The sequence below is a fragment of the Oncorhynchus clarkii genome, chromosome 20 (assembly GCF_045791955.1).
Source record: "Oncorhynchus clarkii lewisi isolate Uvic-CL-2024 chromosome 20, UVic_Ocla_1.0, whole genome shotgun sequence".
Classification (NCBI taxonomy): domain Eukaryota; kingdom Metazoa; phylum Chordata; class Actinopteri; order Salmoniformes; family Salmonidae; genus Oncorhynchus; species Oncorhynchus clarkii.
Genome location: NC_092166.1, coordinates 14,379,269 through 14,399,751, shown reverse-complemented (window position 1 = coordinate 14,399,751; position 20,483 = coordinate 14,379,269). Strand labels below are relative to the sequence as shown.

Sequence of the window (20,483 nt, the reverse complement as noted above, 5' to 3'; positions counted from 1 at the left end):
CCGGACCTGACTGGATCTAAACGGACCTGGCCAAAACTAACCAGACCTGACCATTCAGGAGGCTTTGGAGAGGAACTAGTATTTTATACTGTGGAAGGAGAATATATACTTTCGCTACCTTGCATTCCAACTAAAGTGCATGAATAAAGGAACAGACTGGATTTGTAAGAGACCATATTCAGACACTTAGAGGACAAATGGAAGTTTGTGGGGGAAAAAAGCTTATTTTTTGTTTAAACCAACACGTTTGGGCCTTCTTCAGTTCTACCGTGGAAGTGGAATTCCTTGAACTAATAGATGGCCTTTTATTTAGCACGTACAAACGTCAAGGTTCAGAGCTGCTGAGGAAGAAAAACTAGCTGATTTTAAAAAACAATGAAATATATAAGCTAAGAATGTCATCAGCATGTTGACCAGGTTTTGTTTTTCCTGGTGGAACGCACTGCTACAGCTGACTGGAGATGGAAATGGCAGTGCCTCAGGAGAATCTCAGGCCGACTCAGAGTGACTCAACTCAACGACAGCTACAGGACAATCTTGAACAATGTGCTGATGATTCTCTACTGTACATATGCTTAACCTGCTGTCATTTTCATGACATTTGAAACATTTGTGATTTGTGTGAGAATGCTGTGATTGCAGAGGACAGGACACATAATAAATTAAACTGGACAGATGAATTAACCTATACCTCTCAGGTAATTTAGTCGTGTTTACTAAATGCAGGCCTAAGTGCAGGTGGTGGAGGTAGAATGCTGTTGAATGTCTATGGAAAACAAAGGCAAGAGCACCGTTTGGGTAAAACAAGTGGATGTTAGAAGATGCTCCTGGAAGCACTCATTGGAACATAAAGGTTGTGTTTAGAGAGTCAGCCCAATTCTGATATATTTTCCACTAATTGGTCCAATCAAATCAGATCATTTCACATCAAATATTTTTCAGCGCTGATCTGATTGGTCGATTGACCAATTTAGTGAGAAAAAAAAATATTAGAATTGGGTTGCCTGTCGAAATGCAGCCAACAAAATATCGAAGTCTGTTTCCATAAAGATGGCCTTTACTTCTCTAGTAAGAAGTCCTGGGAAGATTTCAATTACATACTCCTCGTGTCCTCTCTCCTCATCTCCTTCTCAAAAACCCATTGGAGGGGTGGGAGAGAGGACGCGCGGAGTATGCAATTGAGATCTTCCTCCTGTGTTCAGGTCCCAGGCTCCATCAGGACAGGAGGAATGTCAGACACTGGTGCCACTTCCTCAGCTCAAAAACCCAAACAAATGTATTTTTCCAACTCCTTAAACTGTAAGGTTAGGCAAGCGCTGTGTGTGGATGAATCTCAAGATTGATTACTTCAAGGCTTTAGTTCATGACTTTGTTCATACAATTGTAATAGCGGAGGACATCTACAGGTAGCCTACACAGAGAAACATCTATCTGTAGGAGCACAATGATAAGCCAAAAGTAATACCATTTTTATTTTATTGTACATAATTTACAATGTAAATTCATACATCAGATGCACAAGGTTCCAAAGAACTAACAACCATATGAGACTTTCTGTCTACCTGAAAGTATAATATTCTGTATGACCAATATTCAACAGATAATTAATACAGTATAAGACAAATCACTGCTGATTGTTTAATTGAAATTAGGAATGTTATTTTGCACGTACTTCAATAACTGTCTATTTTATGTAATGATTGTTCCCACACCAATGATAGACCAGTGTCTTTTATAAATATTTATCAAATAGGTTAACTGTTAAAAACATGTTAAAACAAGCAGTGGTATGAATCATATCTTGCCTTTCAGACAATAGCCACACCTCTGTTAGAGTTACATCTCCATCGTCATAACAACATTCTCATTCAGCTATATAAACATGGCTCTGGTCACCGATTGGTTGGAAGGTCCAATAACAAAGAGATGATTGACATTTCACTCAACAGCATATTTAAGAAAAATATTCTATAAAAACTGCTTTGTTTCCTAACTTAATCCATTTCTTCTTTGTTTTTACATCAAATTTACATAAAGTATGCAGCTACTATCTCTCATTATTAAGAATTGTACAACTCTTGTCTTTATCCACAGTGCCAGAAGTAGTGATAAAACTGTTAGTCTGTACTCTAGTGTCTTGGTGGCAGGGTAGCAACCCTCTTACTGGACACTGATGGTACCGTGGACAAGGGGCTCAAGGCACTGGTGTGGGGGGGAGTCAAGGGGTCATGGCAGTGGTCAACATGCCCGGTCAGTTAGGTTTCTTTATCTGAGAAGAGATAAGGCATGTGGGTCAAAATACAGAACAACATGGGACCACACACTCTATTGAATACAATAACTAATGTGATTCTAGTAAATGTGTGACTATCTTGCCAAAATAATGGAAAAACTTGAATGAATGAGGGATACAAAGTATATTGAAAGCAGTTGCTTCCACACAGCTGTGGTTCCTGAGTTAATTAAGCTATTAATATCCTATCATGCTTAGGGTCATGTATAAAAATGCTGGGCAGGCCATTATTTGGCTATCATGGCTATGCCCCCATAGGATGACAATGCCCCCATCCACAGGGCACGAGTGGTCACTGAATAGTTTGATGAGCATGTAAGCCATGTCCCATGGTCATCTCAGTCACCAGATCTCAACCCAATTGAACACTTATGTGAGATTCTGGAGCGGCCCGTGACAGCGTTTTCCACCACCATCAACAAAACACCAAATAATGGAATTTCTCATGGAAGAATGGTGGTCGTATCCCAACAATAGAGTTCCAGACACTTGTGGAATCTATGACAAGGTGCACTGAAGCTGTTCTGGTTCGTGGTGGCCCAACGACATACTAAGACACTTTATGTTGGTGTTTCCTTTATTTTGGCAGTTACCTATACATGGCATACATGACATATGTATATCTAACCCTTCAAGGGTGGAGCAGGTAGCCGCCTCCTCGTTTGCCGTGAAGAGTCCAATGTTTGTGGCTGCAGAGAGTCATGTGACACTTAATTAGTTTGTTAGAAAATCACAAGGTATGTGAGTACAAGTGGGGACCAGGAGTTTTTCCTGACCCCAAACTGCTGACCAGGAAAACCTCCTGGTCTTAGTCCTACGTGGCTTGGTCCGGTCCAGTACCTTAGGCTGTTCTTGGAGCATAAAGAAGCGGTTCTGTGGGACCACATTGAGACCTGCGATCTTCAGAGCTGCGATCCTGTCTGCGATTTCCGACACCTACAACAAAGTAGAAATATTCATATTATCTGACTCAGATAAACTTAAAAGGACTTAAGAAGCACAATTGAATGTGTACGTTTTTATGTCAATCATAAGGACCCCTTTCTAATTCTTTTTCAAACATTGTATTTTATATTTTTCGTTGTGTGGCAATCACCAACATTCAAACACATACAATTTTCTAATTCTAATTTCACCATACCCAAAGTCAAAACCCTGTAACGGTCGTCGTCGTCTGATGAGGAAGAATCGGACCAAAGCGCAGCGTGGTAAGTGTTCATGACTTTTATTAAAACTGAACACTAGAACAAAATAACAAAGTGCAAACTGAAACCGAAACAGTCCTGTCAGGTGCAGAACACTAAACAGAAAACAACTACCCACAAAACATAGGTGGGAAAAAGCTACCTAAGTATGGTTCCCAATCAGAGACAACAATAGACAGCTGTCCCTGATTGAGAACCATACCTGGTCAAAACAAAGAAATATAAAACATAGAAAAAAGAACATAGAATGCCCACCCCAAATCACACCCTGACCAAACCAAAATAGAGACATAAAAAGCTCTCTAAGGTCAGGGCGTGACAATTCCAGGTAAAATCACCCGCTTTCTCAATTCTTTCAAAGCAAAAGAGTCTGAAATGCCACAATGGGCTCAGGTCAAAAGTCTTGCACTCTTATACGAAAAAATAAACACATTTCAATATATTTAACTTTATGTAAAATGTATTTCAAAATCATGTACTGTACACACATATAATACCGGACAATTCCAGAAATGCATGGCTGTGACATGTAGTTTGCAGGGTGGCCAAAGTGGTTCCTAATTCGGCATATGACGTAGTTTGGCCCTTCAGAGGATTCTTAAATTGCTCTTTATGTATTTATCAATATAGATACATTTTTGGGGGAAACCAACCCAAAACTTTGGCAGTAATATAATGTTAATTGTCATGGTGGGTAAGAAAAAAAAGATGTACAGTATATCGATTTCACCTCATTTTTACAATCTGTCATTAATAAGAGCACATGTTCAATAAAAAACAATCGCAAGAAGTTATTAATAAAAAAATACAAAATTACTATAGTAAGTGTCACTCTGCCTCCACCCCAATGGACATTTATTTATTCACTGCTACAGTTGTTATGATGTACAGTACCAGTCAGAAGTTTGGACACACCTACTCATTCAAGGGTTTGTCTTTATTTTTACTATATTCAACATTGTAAAATTGTAGTGAAGACAACAAAACTATGAAATAACACATATGGCACATATTGTACTGTAGTAACCATTAAAAGTGTTAATCAAGAGTTTGAATCATCTCAAATATAAAATATTGATTTGTTTAACACTTTTTTCAAATCTGATCGTTGCTAGACAACCATTTTCAGGTCTTGCCATCAATTTTCAAGTAGATTTACATCAAAACTGTCCTTGGCCATTTAGGAACATTCACTGTCATCTTGTTGATAAGGAACTGGATAATATGTGTGAAATGCTTGATAATGTGTGTGATATCAACAGAGAAGTATATTTTCTGGGTGATTTAAATATTGACTGGCTTTCATCAAGCTGCCCACTCAGGAAAAAACTTCAAACTGTAACAAGTGCCTGCAACCTGGATCAGGTTGTCAGTCAACCTACCAGGGTAGTTACAAACAGCACAGGAAATAAATCATCAACATGTATTGCTCAAATCTTTACTAATGCTGCAGATAATAGCTTTAAAGCAGTATCCAAATCCATAGGATGTAGTGATCACAATATAGTAGCCATATCTAAGTTCCAAAGGCAGGGCCTAATATAGTGTATAAGAGGTCATACAATACATTTTTAGTGATTCTTATGTTGAGGATGTAAATAATATTTGCTGGTCTGTGGTGTGTAATGAGGAGTAACACAACGCTGCACTTGACATATTCATGAAATTGCTTATTCCAGTTACTAATAAGCATTCACCCATTAAAAAAATGACTGTAAAAATGGTTAAATCCCACTGGATTGATGAGGAATTTAAAAAAATGGCATGGTTGAGAGGGATGAGGAAAAAGGAATGGCAAATAAGTCTCGCTGCACAACCGATTGTCAAACGTACTGCAAATTGAGAAATCATGTGACTAAACTAAATAAAAAGGGGAAAAAACTATACTATGAAACACAAATAAATGATATAATAAATTATAGTAAAAAGCTTTAGAGCACCTTAAATTACTTTTGGAAAAAAGGCAAACTCAGCTCCATCCTTTATTGAATTCATTGAATCATTAATTGAATCAGATGCCTCATTCATCTGATACTGCCAACTATTTCAATGATTTTTTATTGGCAAGATTAGCAAATTTAGGCATGACATGACAGCAACAAACGCTGACACTACACATCCCAGTATATCTGACCAAATTATGAAAAACAAGCATTGACCTTTTGAATTCCATAAAGTGAGTGTGAAAGAGGTGAAACAATTATTGTTGTCTATCAACAATGACAAGCCACGAGGTCTGACAACCTGGATGGAAAATGACTGAGGATAATAGCAGATGATATTGCCACTCCTATTTGCCATTTCCTCAATTTAAACCTTTTAGAAAGTGCGTGTGCCCTCAGGCCTGGAGGGAAGCAAAAGTCATTCCGCCACCCAAGAATAATAAATCCCCCTTTCCTGGCTCATATACCCGACCAATCAGCCTGTTACCAACCTTTAGTAAACTTCTGAAAAGAATGGTGTTTGACCAGATACAATGCTATTTTACAGTAAACAAATTGACAACCGACTTTCAGCACGCTTTATAGGGAAGGACATTCCACAAGCACGGCACTTACACAAATGACTGATGATTGGCTGTTAAGGGAATTTTTATCAATGATGACTAATTATGTATACATTTCAATCAGGACTGACTAATCAGAATACTATTATGTTACTGTATATGTACTAATCCGAATACTATTATGTTACTGTATATGTACTAATCAGATACTAATATGTTGCTGTATATGCATGAGTTTTCTTTCTTGATCCCAGTACTGAATATAATGTGTGTGAATGTCGTCAAGAGGTAGAACAATGACTGTCTGTTCCTTGGTAGGAATGAATGAACGATATCTTCAGACTGGCTAGAATGCTTATCTACACGAGAAGGCCTTGGCTCGTAAATTATATTAAATTGGTAGGGAGACGGATGTGGGAAGGCTTGAGATACAGCCTTTGTACTGGAATGGAGATGGCACGGGTTGGTGCTGAAACTAATGACGTCATTTTCAGTTTATAACCTGTGGTAACCTGTATCGTGTTCAGTACTCTCGTGAATAAACTCTGCTGTTTGACTTTAAGACTGGGCTCTGTCCATTACTATAGAATAAGGGTCTTACAAATCCTTATGAATTGACAGAGTGTTTAATTTTAATTGGGTATTAAAACATAGAGCTATTTAATTCCTTTAACATTGGCAGAGAAATTGATGATACAAAGATTGTGGGGGCTGGTTTGTTAAACTTCAGTGCGGCTTTTGACATAATCGATCATAGTCTGCTGCTGGAATTGTGGATAAAGAGTTGCCTGTCTAACAGAACACCCTCTGCCTCTCCAACATAATCCAGGTAGAATCAGGAATTCCCCAGGGCAGCTGTTTAGGCCCTTTACTGTTCTCAATCTTTACTAATGACACACCACTGGCTTTGAGTAAAGCCAGTGTGTCTATGTATGTGGATGACTCAACACTATACACGTCAGCTACTACAGCGACTGAAATGACTGCAACATTTAACAAAGAGCTGCAGTTAGTAAAAACCATTATATCTGGGACAAATCATTCACTAAACCCTACACCTCAACTAAATATTGTAATTAATATTGTGGAAATTAGTAATGTAGTGTATTTAGGCTTGTCATGACAAAGGGGTTGAATACTTACTGACCCAAGACATTTCAGCTTTTCATTTTTAATACATTTGTACAATTCCATACATTCCAATTTGACATTATGGGGTATTTTGTTTAGGCCAGGCCAATCTCAATTTGATCCATTTTAAATTCCGGCTGTAACACAACAAAATGTTGTGAATACTATCTGAATGCGCCGTATGAGACACAGAGGAAATCCAGACTTGAACACAAACCTGGAGGTCAGACTGCTGCACCTGGGCGGAAGCCGTTGCCACCTGCTCCTCCAGGTAGGACAGCTCCAGGTCTGAGGTGGCACCGCCGATTGCCCGGGCACAGTCCTCCAGGTCGCCAAGCTCCGCCTCCAAACCGTAAGCCGTGCCCGCCACCACGTACACCTAGTGGGCACAGTTCAGTTTGCACAGACAAACTGTGGTCATTTCAGTTGTATAACATGAACAAAGGTTAGCATCACACATCATTCTTAAACCCACAATGAACGTAAGATACAGTGCCTTCGGAAAGTATTCAGACCCCTTGACTTTTTCCACATTTTGTTACGTTACAGCCTTATTCTAAAATGGATTAATTTTTTTTCCCTCATCAATCTACACACAATACCCCATAATGACAAAGTGAAGACAGGTTTTAAAAAACAGAAATACCTTATTTACATAAGAATTCAGACCCTTTGCTATGAGACTCGAAATTGAGCTCAGGTGCATCCTGTTTCCATTGATCGTCGTTGAGATGTTTCTACAACTTGATTGGAGTCCACCTGTGGTAAATTCAATTGATTGAACACGATTTGGAAAGGCACACACCTGTCTATTTAAGGTCCCACAGTTGACAATGCATATCAGAGCAAAAACCAAGCCATGATGTTGAAGAAATTGTCCGTTGGCACAGATCTGCAAAGTGTACGATTTTTTTTTTGTTACAGCATTGAAGGTTCCCAAGAACACAATGGCCTCCATCATTTATTTATGTGTTTTTTTTAACCACCTTTAAATGCTGCAAAAAAAAATGTGGTACCCTTCCCAAGATCTGTGCCTCGACACAATCCTGTTGTGATACAGCACGGGATCGAACCCCGCTCTGTAGTGACGCCTCTAGTACTGCGATGCAGTGCCTTGGACCGCTGCGCCACTCAGGAGACCCCAGCCTCCATCATTCTTAATTGGAAGAAGTTTGGAATCACCAAGACTCTTCTTAGAGCTGGCCGCCTGGCCAAACTGAGCAATCGGGGGAGAAGGGCCTTGGTCAGGGAGGTGACAAAGAACCCAATGATCACTCTAACAGAGCTCCAGAGTTCCTCTGTGGAGATGGGAGAACCTTCCTCAGGACCTCAGACTGGGGCAACGGTTCCCCTTACAACAGGACAAAGACCCTAAGCACACAGCCAAGACAATGTAGGAGTGGCTTTGGGACAAGTCTCTGAATGTCTTTGAGTGGCCCAACTAGAGCCCCGACATGAACCCGATCGAACATCTCTGGAGAGACATGAAAATAGTTGTGCAGCGACGCTCCCCATCCAACCTGACAGAGCTTGAGAGGATCTGCAGAGAGAAATGGGAGAAACTCCCCAAATACAGGTGTGCCAAGCTTGAAGCATCATACCCAAGAAGATTCAAGGCTGTAATCGCCGCCAACGGTGCTTCAACAAAGTACTGAGTAAAGGGTCAGAATTTATTTTTTCTCAGTTGTGTATTTAAAAAAAAAAAATTTAAACAACAACTTGTTTTTGGTTTGTCATTGTGGGATATTGTGTGTACTAGATTGATGAGGGTGAAAACTATTTAATCAATTTTAGAATAAAGCTGGGGGGTCTGAATACTTTCTGAATGCATTGTATGCTGAAAGAAGGGACAGACAGACAGACAGACAGACAGACAGACAGACAGACAGACAGTATCCTCCAGTCTGCTGAGTTGTTTGTCCAGCCTCTTTGTGTCAGTGTTGGGGGACAGTGAGGGGATGCAGTCATCCCCCTCCACCCCCTGGAGTCGGTCTTCTGTTGCGTTTAACACCTTCAGCACCTCAGTGGTGATACTGTGCAGTGACACCTCCGAGTACCTCTACACACACACACACACACACACACACACACACACACACACACACACACACACACACACACACACACACACACACACACACACACACACACACACACACACACACACACACACACCAAGCCAAAGAACAAAGAGAAATAAATATGGTTTGATTGATTGGTTGATTAATTGGATTCATAGCGCTATCCCAGTTGCTCTTGGTAAAGGTCAAGATATCAGTTAGTTTGTGATGTCACCTGCTGTAGCAAAGCAGAAAGGAACTGGAGTTTGTTTTCTAGGCCCTTGTCATTAGGACTATCCTAACATGAAGCAATGGAACAAGGAAGGACAGGGGAAGAGAAAGGAAAAGACAAGTTAGGGAAAGTAAAAGGGTCTAGAGTAGCAAGCACATAGTGTTACAGCTGTTAGTTGCTTTCAGGTTAGAAATGTCAGAAGAAATACATAGCCACATACTCTATCTCTAGAGGTAAAGCTAGGTCCTTTGTTTCTTACATTCAGTATCTCCTCCTGAACACAGGGGAAACCCTTTCTCCAGGTTTGACTCTTGGCTTATGCAAAGTGCCAAACCTGCCTGATAGCTGTTCTAGCATTAGCATCTTATTCATTAGATATTAATCTACCTCTTCCTTTAACTATTTTTCTCCAAATTGTATGTTATTATTTTCCTCTCCTCTCTTCTCTTTCTAGGTCCATCACCATTTCTCCATCCATCTCTACCTCCATTCCACCCAGTGTGTTCACTAGGCTGCAAGTGATGTTATCACATAACACCTTCTTCCACAGTCTCCACACTTTCTGTTCTTTCTCGCTCTTGTCCTCCCACCCCACCTTCTACCTTTATCTCTGCTTTCCCTAGCGTCTTTCCTTCCTTCCCTCCTTCAAACATCATCTCCATCATCCTCTGTACCGTCGTTTCCCTCTTTCTCTTCCTCTTTCTCTACCTTTGTGTCTGTCTCTTCGTGTTGCAGCTCTCCCTCTTTCTCACTCTCATCCTCAAAGTCAAACAGTCTCACGTCTAGTTCGGTGATTCTATCGCGCCTCTTCTCGTTCATCATCCTCCCCTCCACCACCATCATCACTCCCAGGTGCCAGGGCTTCTCCTTCTCCACCTGTCCCCTCCTCCTCTCTCCCTCCATTTCTCCCCGTCTTGGTCCATGCCACTTTCCCCCCATTTCTCCACATCTGTCTCCGACCAACTCTGTCACTCTCTCTGATAACTTAATTATGTCTCCTACACTCCTCTCTGCTCTCTCCTCCTCGTTAGACGAGCTAACTAGACTGGCCAGGTCTCTCAACTTGGAGATCAGTTCCTCCACCTTCATCTCCCACAGAGCCTCCACGACTATCTCTTACCTCTCTTCTCCTCCTTCTCTCTACTCCCTCTCTTTCTCCATCTCTCCACCATCAAAACCCGCTCTATCCAGATCATCCTCTGTGGATGAAAACTGTGTGGCATCGACTTGTCTAGCCAGTCTACACAGTTTGGATGTCAGCTCTTCCTTCTCTCTCTCCCTCTCTCTCTCTTTTCCTCCATCTCTCTATCGCTGAGACCCACTTGGTCAAGCTCGTCCTCTGTTGATGACAACTGTGTGAATTGGCTAGCCAGCATATGCATCTTGATGGTCAGCTCCTCTCCTCCTTCTCCCTCCCTCTCTTCAGCTCTCTCCTCCATCCTCTCTTCCTCCCATTCCTCCACCCCCTACACACTCTGTCCAACTCATCTTCAGTGGATGAGAACTCTATGCCTCTGACCTGACTAGCCAGATTGATAAGTGTTGACTCTCCTCCTCCAAATCCCTCCCTCTCCTTTGTCTTCTTCTCCTCTTTATTCTCTTCCACTCTTCCTCCCTCCATCTCCACCTCCATATGCCATAACCTCTCTTCCTCCCTCCATCTCCACCTCCATATGCCATAACCTCTCTTCCTCCCTCCATCTCCACCTCCATATGCCATAACCTCTCTTCCTCCCTCCATCTCCACCTCCATATGCCATAACCTCTCTTCCTCCCTCCATCTCCACCTCCATATGCCATAACCTCTCTTCCTCCCTCCATCTCCACCTCCATATGCCATAACCTCTCTTCCTCCCTCCATCTCCACCTCCATATGCCATAACCTCTATTCCTCCCTCCATCTCCACCTCCATATGCCATAATCTCTCTTCCTCCCTCCATCTCCACCTCCATATGTCATAACCTCTCTTCCTCCCTCCATCTCCACCTCCATTTGCCATAACCTCTCTTCCTCCCGATCTCTTTCTCTCTTCAGGGAGGCGAGATGAAGCTTCTGGAGCTTCGACCCTTGACCCCCAACCTGACCTTCTCCTACCTCACTCAAAATTGAGGGTGTTCGTGCTGGCGTGGTGGCCCAGCGAGGGTAATGGGATGCTGGGTTGCTGGCCAGCAGAGGCCTGGGCGTCTGGAGCCTCTGACCCCTGGTTGTTGTTGGCGCTGGAGGTCATCTTCCTGCGTATCTCCAGCAGGGCAGCGTCCCAGGCCCCCTCAGCGTCGTAAGAGCCCATTTCGTTGCAGGCGGATATCACACCGAATTCCCACTCCAGCACACTGAATACCAGCGACTTCCACTTGTTCAGCAGGCTGGGCCGAGAGAGCTGGGTGCTCTGCAAAGCGATCCAGTTCCCGTCAGGGCTCTTCAGCACTGAGGACGCACCTCACACACACCAGGGTAGATAGATACCACACACACAGAATTGTGTGGAATTCACCACAGACAGACATGTAAACACACACACACACACACACACACACACACACACACAAAGGAGGAAGCCTTTAGCCACCAGTCTCTAGCTAGAGTGAATCACCAACAGGTAACTCTGAAACTTACTACATAAGGTGTGTGTACTAAAGACATTTTGTAAAGATGTGTGTGAATAGTAAATTGCAGTGGCCAACAGGCTCTTACTGGAGTTGTCCAGGCGGTCAATACGCTTCCCGCTGGCCAACCCTGCCGCTCCTCCCTCCTCCTTCAGCCCCTGCTGAGAGTCCTGGGAAACCCTGAAGCACTGCATCACAACGTTATCATCCAGAAGGGAGGCAGAGCGAGACCGCCGAGGTAAATACACACACTTAAATATGGGTAAAGAGAGGTAATGATAACCAACCAAGTCACACTCCATATACTGTATTATGTTCTGGTCTTATGTGACAGACTGGGCTTTTAAACGTGTTAGCCTGCTAAGCTAAAGCTTGGGTCATCAGCCAACACAAGTCTTCGTGTTGGGCAAACCATAGTCTTGAGTTACCATGTCTCGTTTATCACTCTGCTTTCTGAAAGAACATGAAGAAGCCTGGCTATCGAAGTTCGGCCACCTGGGTTATCTGCGCACCACAATACTGTGTTAGCCCTCTGAACTGAAGCCTAGGCAAGGTTACTAATCACATAAGCGTAGTTCCCTGAACCACCTTACGCTCCATACCTTGGCGTGGACTGATGTGGTGATCTGGGGCTGGGAGCTGGGGCAGCTTGAAGCCAAAGGCTTTTCACCACTGTGGTTGCCTGGGGGCCAGTCCAGGTCACAGTTTGGCTTCATCTCAACCAGGTTCTTCCTCTGCCGGATGATCTAGGATGGAATTGAGTTGAGTTGAGTTTAATTGAATTTAAATTAAATTAAATGGTACTTACTGTCTGTACGATGGTTGTGGCCAGCTCCTCAATCAGCTCCTTCCTGTGGTCCCGCAAATACCTAGCTTCACTCTGCATATCCTGGAGAGAACAACAGCGAAGTCAGATAGACAGTCGATAAATATAAAATAATAAGATCCTGTAAACTTTTTAAAAAGTGGTTTTGAATATGCAAGGTTTTACAGATTAAAGGAGTAATTAGGTGCAGAAGATGACTGTGTCACTGCTCGGCTAGTCTGAGGAGGTTGCAGTACTACTGCATGCTAAAATATCTCAATGAACAATAACATAGAAGTGGGTTTCTTTAATTAGGGCATTACAAAGTAAATGGAATTGTAAATGAATGATCTGCACATTTAATCTGCATTTCAGCAAACTAGAAGGGATACAAAGCTTGTACTGAAAAGTGGAATCAATCTTCAGCAGTCTTACTTTCTCCCTATCACCTCTGAGTCATCTGAGTGACAGACAGACTGACCGCCGCAGAATATGTTACCTGATTATCGGTGTATCCCTCTGCCTTGTAGATGGCCTCGTCGATGGCCTCCTCTGCCACCCTCAGTGCCACTGTGAGGGTCTTTGCCATGCTGTACTCTGAAAAGGGAAAGGGGGTATAATAGAAATTAAGCTTACATTTATCGTTAACTGTAATTGCGTTAGCTACACAGAGTATACCAAACATTAGGAACACCCCCCGCCCAGCCTCAATTTGTCGGGGCATTGACTCTACAAGTTGTCAAAACCGTTCCACAGAGATGCTTGCCCATGTTGACGTCAATGCGTCAAACCACAGTTGTGTCAAGATGGATGGATGGAGTTTGATAAACCGGTGCACCTGGCACCTACTACCACACCCTGTTCTAAAGCACTTACATCTTTTGACTTGCCCATTCATCCTCTGACTGGCACACATACACAATCCATGTCTCAATTGTCTCAAGGCTTAAAAGTCCTTCTTTAACCTGTCTCCTCCCCTTCATCTACACTGATTGAAGTGGATTTAACAAGTGACATCAATAAGGGATCGTAGCTTTCACCTGGATTCACCTGGTCAGTCTATGTCATGGAAAGAGCAGGTGTTCTTAATGTTTTGTGCACTCAGTGTATGTTCTAACATTCCCTCCATCTTGTGCCAAAATCTGTTCTTTTTAAGTCGTGGTTCCAATAGTTAATATTTTTTTCTAAGAGATTGTCAGTTGGATAGAGGTTGTATATATCTTACCTATCATATGAATATCAGGTTCTAGCTTAAATAGGATTTCCTCAACATTGCCCTGATGTCCAAAAGATTTCTGATCTACATTTCGTGACATAAACCTTTTAAGATGCATGTACAGTGCCTTGCGAAAGTATTCGGCCCCCTTGAACTTTGCGACCTTTTGCCACATTTCAGGCTTCAAACATAAAGATATAAAACTGTATTTTTTTGTGAAGAATCAACAACAAGTGGGACACAATCATGAAGTGGAACGACATTTATTGGATATTTCAAACTTTTTTAACAAATCAAAAACTGAAAAATTGGGCGTGCAAAATTATTCAGCCCCTTTACTTTCAGTGCAGCAAACTCTCTCCAGAAGTTCAGTGAGGATCTCTGAATGATCCAATGTTGTCCTAAATGACTAATGATGATAAATACAATCCACCTGTGTGTAATCAAGTCTCCGTATAAATGCACCTGCACTGTGATAGTCTCAGAGGTCCGTTAAAAGCGCAGAGAGCATCATGAAGAACAAGGAACACACCAGGCAGGTCCGAGATACTGTTGTGAAGAAGTTTAAAGCCTGATTTGGATACAAAAAGATTTCCCAAGCTTTAAACATCCCAAGGAGCACTGTGCAAGCGATAATATTGAAATGGAAGGAGTATCAGACCACTGCAAATCTACCAAGACCTGGCCGTCCCTCTAAACTTTCAGCTCATACAAGGAGAAGACTGATCAGAGATGCAGCCAAGAGTCCCATGATCACTCTGGATGAACTGCAGAGATCTACAGCTGAGGTGGGAGACTCTGTCCATAGGACAACAATCAGTCGTATATTGCACAAATCTGGCCTTTATGGAAGAGTGGCAAGAAGAAAGCCATTTCTTAAAGATATCCATAAAAAGTGTTGTTTAAAGTTTGCCACAAGCCACCTGGGAGACACACCAAACATGTGGAAGAAGGTGCTCTGGTCAGATGAAACCAAAATTGAACTTTTTGGCAACAATGCAAAACGTTATGTTTGGCGTAAAAGCAACACAGCTCATCACCCTGAACACACCATACCCACTGTCAAACATGGTGGTGGCAGCATCATGGTTTGGGCCTGCTTTTCTTCAGCAGGGACAGAGAAGATGGTTAAAATTGATGGGAAGATGATGGAGCCAAATACAGGACCATTCTGGAAGAAAACCTGATGGAGTCTGCAAAAGACCTGAGACTGGGACGGAGATTTGTCTTCCAACAAGACAATGATCCAAAACATAAAGCAAAATCTACAATGGAATGGTTCAAAAATAAACATATCCAGGTGTTAGAATGGCCAAGTCAAAGTCCAGACCTGAATCCAATCGAGAATCTGTGGAAAGAACTGAAAACTGCTGTTCACAAATGCTCTCCATCCAACCTCACTGAGCTCGAGCTGTTTTGCAAGGAGGAATGGGAAAAAATGTCAGTCTCTCGATGTGCAAAACTGATAGAGACATACCCCAAGCGACTTACAGCTGTAATCGCAGCAAAAGGTGGCGCTACAAAGTATTAACTTAAGGGGGCTGAATAATTTTGCACGCCCAATTTTTCAGTTTTTGATTTGTTAAAAAAGTTTGAAATATCCAATAAATGTCGTTCCACTTCATGATTGTGTCTCACTTGTTGTTGATTCTTTACAAAAAAAATACAGTTTTATATCTTTATGTTTGAAGCCTGAAATGTGGCAAAAGGTAGCAAAGTTCAAGGGGGCCGAATACTTTCGCAAGGCACTGTATTTGAAAATGTCTACATTGGTCAGCCCAAACAGACCAACAAAAAACGATCTGCTCCTTCAATAAAGACATTAAATGCTTGAAGTAAGAGGAGATTAGGAATGTAGAGTATATACTGTATAATTATTTAACTACTGGTACCGTGAATGTGAGCAAAAATAGCTGTATGTAGCTGTAGAAGTATTGTTGTCCTTTAATTTACTCCAATTTGTGTTGGGATGGTAGGGTATATAGAAAAAAATACATTAAATACCTAACCCTACATTCACTATGTCGGAAAAAAGTATTTGTCGCTACAGACGCTGCCCTCATTCCCGATGCTCTCCTCTACGTGCTTCCCTCTTCACAGAGACACGACACACAGGACAGGCATGGGTCATGTTCAGCAGGCCACAATGTAGCAAAACAGTTTGAAAGAGGAAAATAAAATGGGTGTTTCGTATTGAACAACTTCAGGTAGGACATCATCTGTTTCATATCTCTTTCTCCAGTTTTGTGCCCACTGAGCACATGCAGAGCATTCAAACACACAGAAACACTTCAAAAACCTCAATAATTGTTGAAAGAATTTTGAGCATGACAGTGAAAAAATACTCTCATTACATGAGCACACATTGCTTGATTAAACAATGATACTGTAGCCTCAGAGTAATTGCAGTTGAATTAGGGGTTTGCCTGAGCAGGGGTATTTTCTGTACCTAGTCATAGATTCTCAGTCTTCTTTGAGCTCTATTCAGGTCCTCGAGATATGCACACAATGCTGTGGTTATTTATTGTTATATAACTGCCTTACTGGGTCTTGTGTCAGGCCTTATCAGCCTTATCCCTGTACTGTGCAGGTCCAGTGTATAAATAGTTCAGATTGGGGAACAGTAGCGTAATCTATAGTCCTTTTTAAAGGGAAGGTGGTTGAGGGACATGAACTAGATTTGAGAACAAATTAGCGACTCTATTGCTAACTGGCTGTGTCCACACACCATGCACACACACTCTTTCCTCCACCTCTCTCCTCTCCTCCTCTCTCTCACCCTCTCCTGCAGGTCACAGAGGAGGACTAAAGGCACTATAATCCAGACAGTAGTGCAGCAGCAGCAGTCTGTTATCTACAGTGCAGCTCTTCCTCCATTCTTAATGCTGCCTGGCATGACTCAATCAGCAGCCTCCAGCCTGCTTCCCCAGGCTCTCTGTGTGCTCTGCAGAGGTAGTTTGACAGATTTCAGCACACTCACGTGATGAGTAACCTTGCTTAAGGCCCTAATGCCTAGGCTTTAGCTCAGTGGACTAACAAAGTCTTGTCGTGACACACAGATGCACCAGGTTCCAAGCCAGTCAGTCGCACTCGCCATGCTTCAATCAAATCCTATAGCCTAACCAGGCACCAGCACAAGCCTCTTTGTACTGCCAGAAAGCACATTTTGGATGACTTAACTTTGAACTTCGAGCTGACATTCATTGTTGTTTAATGCTACCAATTGGCTATGCAGAACTATGCTACCATTCTCCTTCTTGTGGTATTTGGAGAAGTCCCCGAGCATATTGAGTCACTAGCCTATGGCTCTGTGTGCTATGGCTCTGTGTGCTACGGCTCTGTGTGCTACGGCTCTGTGTGCTACGGATCTGTGTGCTACGGCTCTGTGTGCTACGGCTCTGTGTGCTACGGCTCTGTAAGAGGTACATGTTATGACAGTTTACACCAGCAGTGACGCCTTAAGCCTCTACAAAAAAATTCTGCAAGAATTAGAATCTCAAAGAGCCAGTGGAGTTTATGCATTAGTGATACTTAAGATTGATTATTCTATTGATTACCTATAATGAACAGTTGAATTACAAGCAAAGGCTTGGAAATGACTACCTAGAAATAACAACATTCTGCTCTAGCACGTCAAACATGGTAGAGCATCCTCCTCTCATCTGGTAAATCAGGTCCAGCGAGAGAGAGAGAGAGAGACAGAGAGAGACAGACAGAGAGAGAGACAGAGCGACAGGGAGAGAGAGCGAGAGAGAGAGACAGGGAGAGAGAGAGAGACAAGGAGACAGAGAGATGACCCCTGCTACTGCAAATAGCTCCTGGCCAAAACAGCCCTGACGGTCCTCTCCCTGAAGGTTCTGGATGTTAGGAGGCTTTATGAATATGGTAGAATGCATTATTACACATGCACAATGTTGTCAAGCACATACACTAATAATAGCACATATCTGATGCATTCACGTAGCCTTCCCACCTACACACGCATACACTCTGAGAAAAAATGTGCTGTCTAGAACCTTAAACGGTTATTCAGCTGTCCCCATAGGAGAACCCTTTGAAAAACCCTTTTTGGTTCCAGGTAGAACCCTTTTGGGTTCCATGTAAAAACCCTTTCAACAGAGGGTTCTACAAGAAACCCAAAATAGTTCTACCTTAAACCAAAAAGGATTCTACCTGGAACCAAAAAGGGTTTTTCAAAGGGTTCTCCTATGGCGACAACCAAAAAACCCCTTTGGAACCCTTTTTTCTAAGAGTGTACATTAGAGCTGTTTGGTAGGGGGACCTCGGTTCGGTCTGCACTGTGAACCCGAATAAATACATGAAAATAAAACACTAGGCCTATAGGCTATGCTGCGTTGTATGCAACTAGGCTATTCCGTTAAAACAACGTTGTAATCAAAATGCCAATCTTAAAACACTGTAATAATGGGTATGGGACAAATGCCCATACACTGAAACTAAAGGGGTCCTTGTTATGAATTTTATGAATAATGGCTAAACAATGTATACATTTAACTATAACTATAACTAATTGTATTCTACCCTGTTTTACTATATCTGATTTATAATGTGTGTGTGTGTCTAAAGTAAGCAAAGAGGGTCATTAACCTATGTTTGAACCAACTCAACTATAACTCTGTGGCGATCAAATAAGACAGCGAGAGCCCCTCCAGGTTTTTCCGTATCTGGAACTGTCTGCTAACTGGTAATAAACTATGGTGAGACTTCAGGAGATAATCCAGATATATTGTGTGTCATGTATGTGCGCTAGTAAGTTGGAATGAACTTTTGAACCTGCTTTGTCCTGGTCGAGAGGAGGAGATACCTTTTATAACCTATGACGTCATATGTGAAATAGAAGCTGTTGTACATGGTTCTATGAGCAGCGCGCTCCGAGAATAAATACTATTGGCTAATTTTGATAGACTGGTCTCTGTCTGTTTCATGCAAATAGGGATCTTACAAATTCTTAGAAACAGACAGAATGATTTTAATTGAATTGGTTAATGAACGCATATAGGAATTGTTAAATTCCTTTGACAGTCCTATATGTACTTTTCCAGTCAAAACCTTTTCAATCCTCAGCAGCACTGATAAGATTTCACGTCTTTGACCCTCTTTCCTACTGATCAACCTTTAGGCCTCATCTATGGACATAGATATTGGGACCCCATTGATGACTGCCCTCAATCTAGCATAAGCACCAGAGACATGGCTTTTCATTTTCTTCCCATTATGCTTTTCCATTAGCAGAATCTTCCCTTGCTGGGCCTGGCTACCACACAATATTAGCAATCTACCATTTCCAATGAACCGGGCTTGTTTGACTTCAGCTATCTCTTTCTCTATGGCATTGGTTAATTGGATAGGGTGTAAATGAGGCCATGTGGTCTCATCAAACACCATCACAACTTTCCATTCTGACACATTGTTAGTCTTGCTTCCTACCTTGGCCCTCTTCATGCTTTCTGTACTAGACACTACTGCTTTCAGTATCATGCTCTCTCTTCCTCTTATGTCTTTCCACTGCCGACCATTCAGATCCTTGACCCTCATCCTCCTGATCCATATCATCAGAACTGACACCCATATTGTTGGCATTCCAGCACAGACGTTGCTTCTACAACTTTTTCTCCATTTCCTCCACGTCGGCCGCACTACTCTCCACCATTTCCAAATATCTGCCATACCTTCCTGCAAACCGTCCCGACTACCTGCTTCCTCTTCTGTCTCTGGTCAAGACTCTTCAACATTCAGCCAGCCGTCCTCTCCCTCGCGCGTTATCAGCTCTGGTAAATAAAGTAGCCCCCCCCTGGATCCGACCATGTCTATACGGAACTGGTTGTCCTCTGGTCCGTTCGGAATGGGTCTCTATATTGAAAAATGTATTTCTGCATATTTGTCCGGGTGGGAAAGCCCCAGGTCAATTTCGGAACGGGTCCAACTTTTTAGACCTCTACATGAGAGGCCCAATACCGCAATACTTACCGAACCTAGAGCACATGTTCAAGCACCCATACATATACAGTATGCATACACACTGTGGAACGGCCCTAAAGTACAATACACACACACACACACACACACACACACACACACACACACACACACACACACACACAGACAGAGAACAGACAGAGACCAGACAGAGACCAGACAGAGACCAGACAGAGACCAGACAGAAAACAGTGAGAATAGAGAAAGAACAGAGAGAATAGAGAAAGGAGGACTGTTGAGATGCCAGTTATACATAGTGTATGTAGCAGACCAGTGTTGACATACCATCTTATAAAATGTTTTTTCTTCATTTACTTTAGTTGCGCTTGATTTCTATTACCCACAGTGGGTGGTGTTTGTACTTTTGGGAGTATTCTATAGGTTACATTGCGCCAGGTAAGTTATTTTGTGCACTCCACTAACAATGGGTAGCG

General features: G+C 42.3%; 1 protein-coding gene across 1 annotated transcript in view; it reads right to left on the bottom strand.

Moving 5' to 3' along the window:
* Positions 1-1,966: 1,966 nt before the first annotated feature.
* Positions 1,967-20,483, bottom strand: part of LOC139376872 (rab effector MyRIP-like) — a 57,757-nt gene continuing 39,240 nt past the window's right edge. The window contains exons 3-13 of the mRNA XM_071119842.1: positions 13,336-13,433; positions 12,840-12,920; positions 12,634-12,777; positions 12,120-12,282; positions 11,528-11,852; positions 10,136-10,376; positions 9,027-9,194; positions 7,353-7,514; positions 3,134-3,229; positions 2,922-2,982; positions 1,967-2,269 (exon numbers count right to left, since the gene is read on the bottom strand). Coding sequence (XP_070975943.1) covers positions 2,256-2,269; positions 2,922-2,982; positions 3,134-3,229; positions 7,353-7,514; positions 9,027-9,194; positions 10,136-10,376; positions 11,528-11,852; positions 12,120-12,282; positions 12,634-12,777; positions 12,840-12,920; positions 13,336-13,433 — 1,553 coding nt within the window. The 3' untranslated portion in view covers positions 1,967-2,255. The remainder of the gene's footprint in view (positions 2,270-2,921; positions 2,983-3,133; positions 3,230-7,352; positions 7,515-9,026; positions 9,195-10,135; positions 10,377-11,527; positions 11,853-12,119; positions 12,283-12,633; positions 12,778-12,839; positions 12,921-13,335; positions 13,434-20,483) is intronic.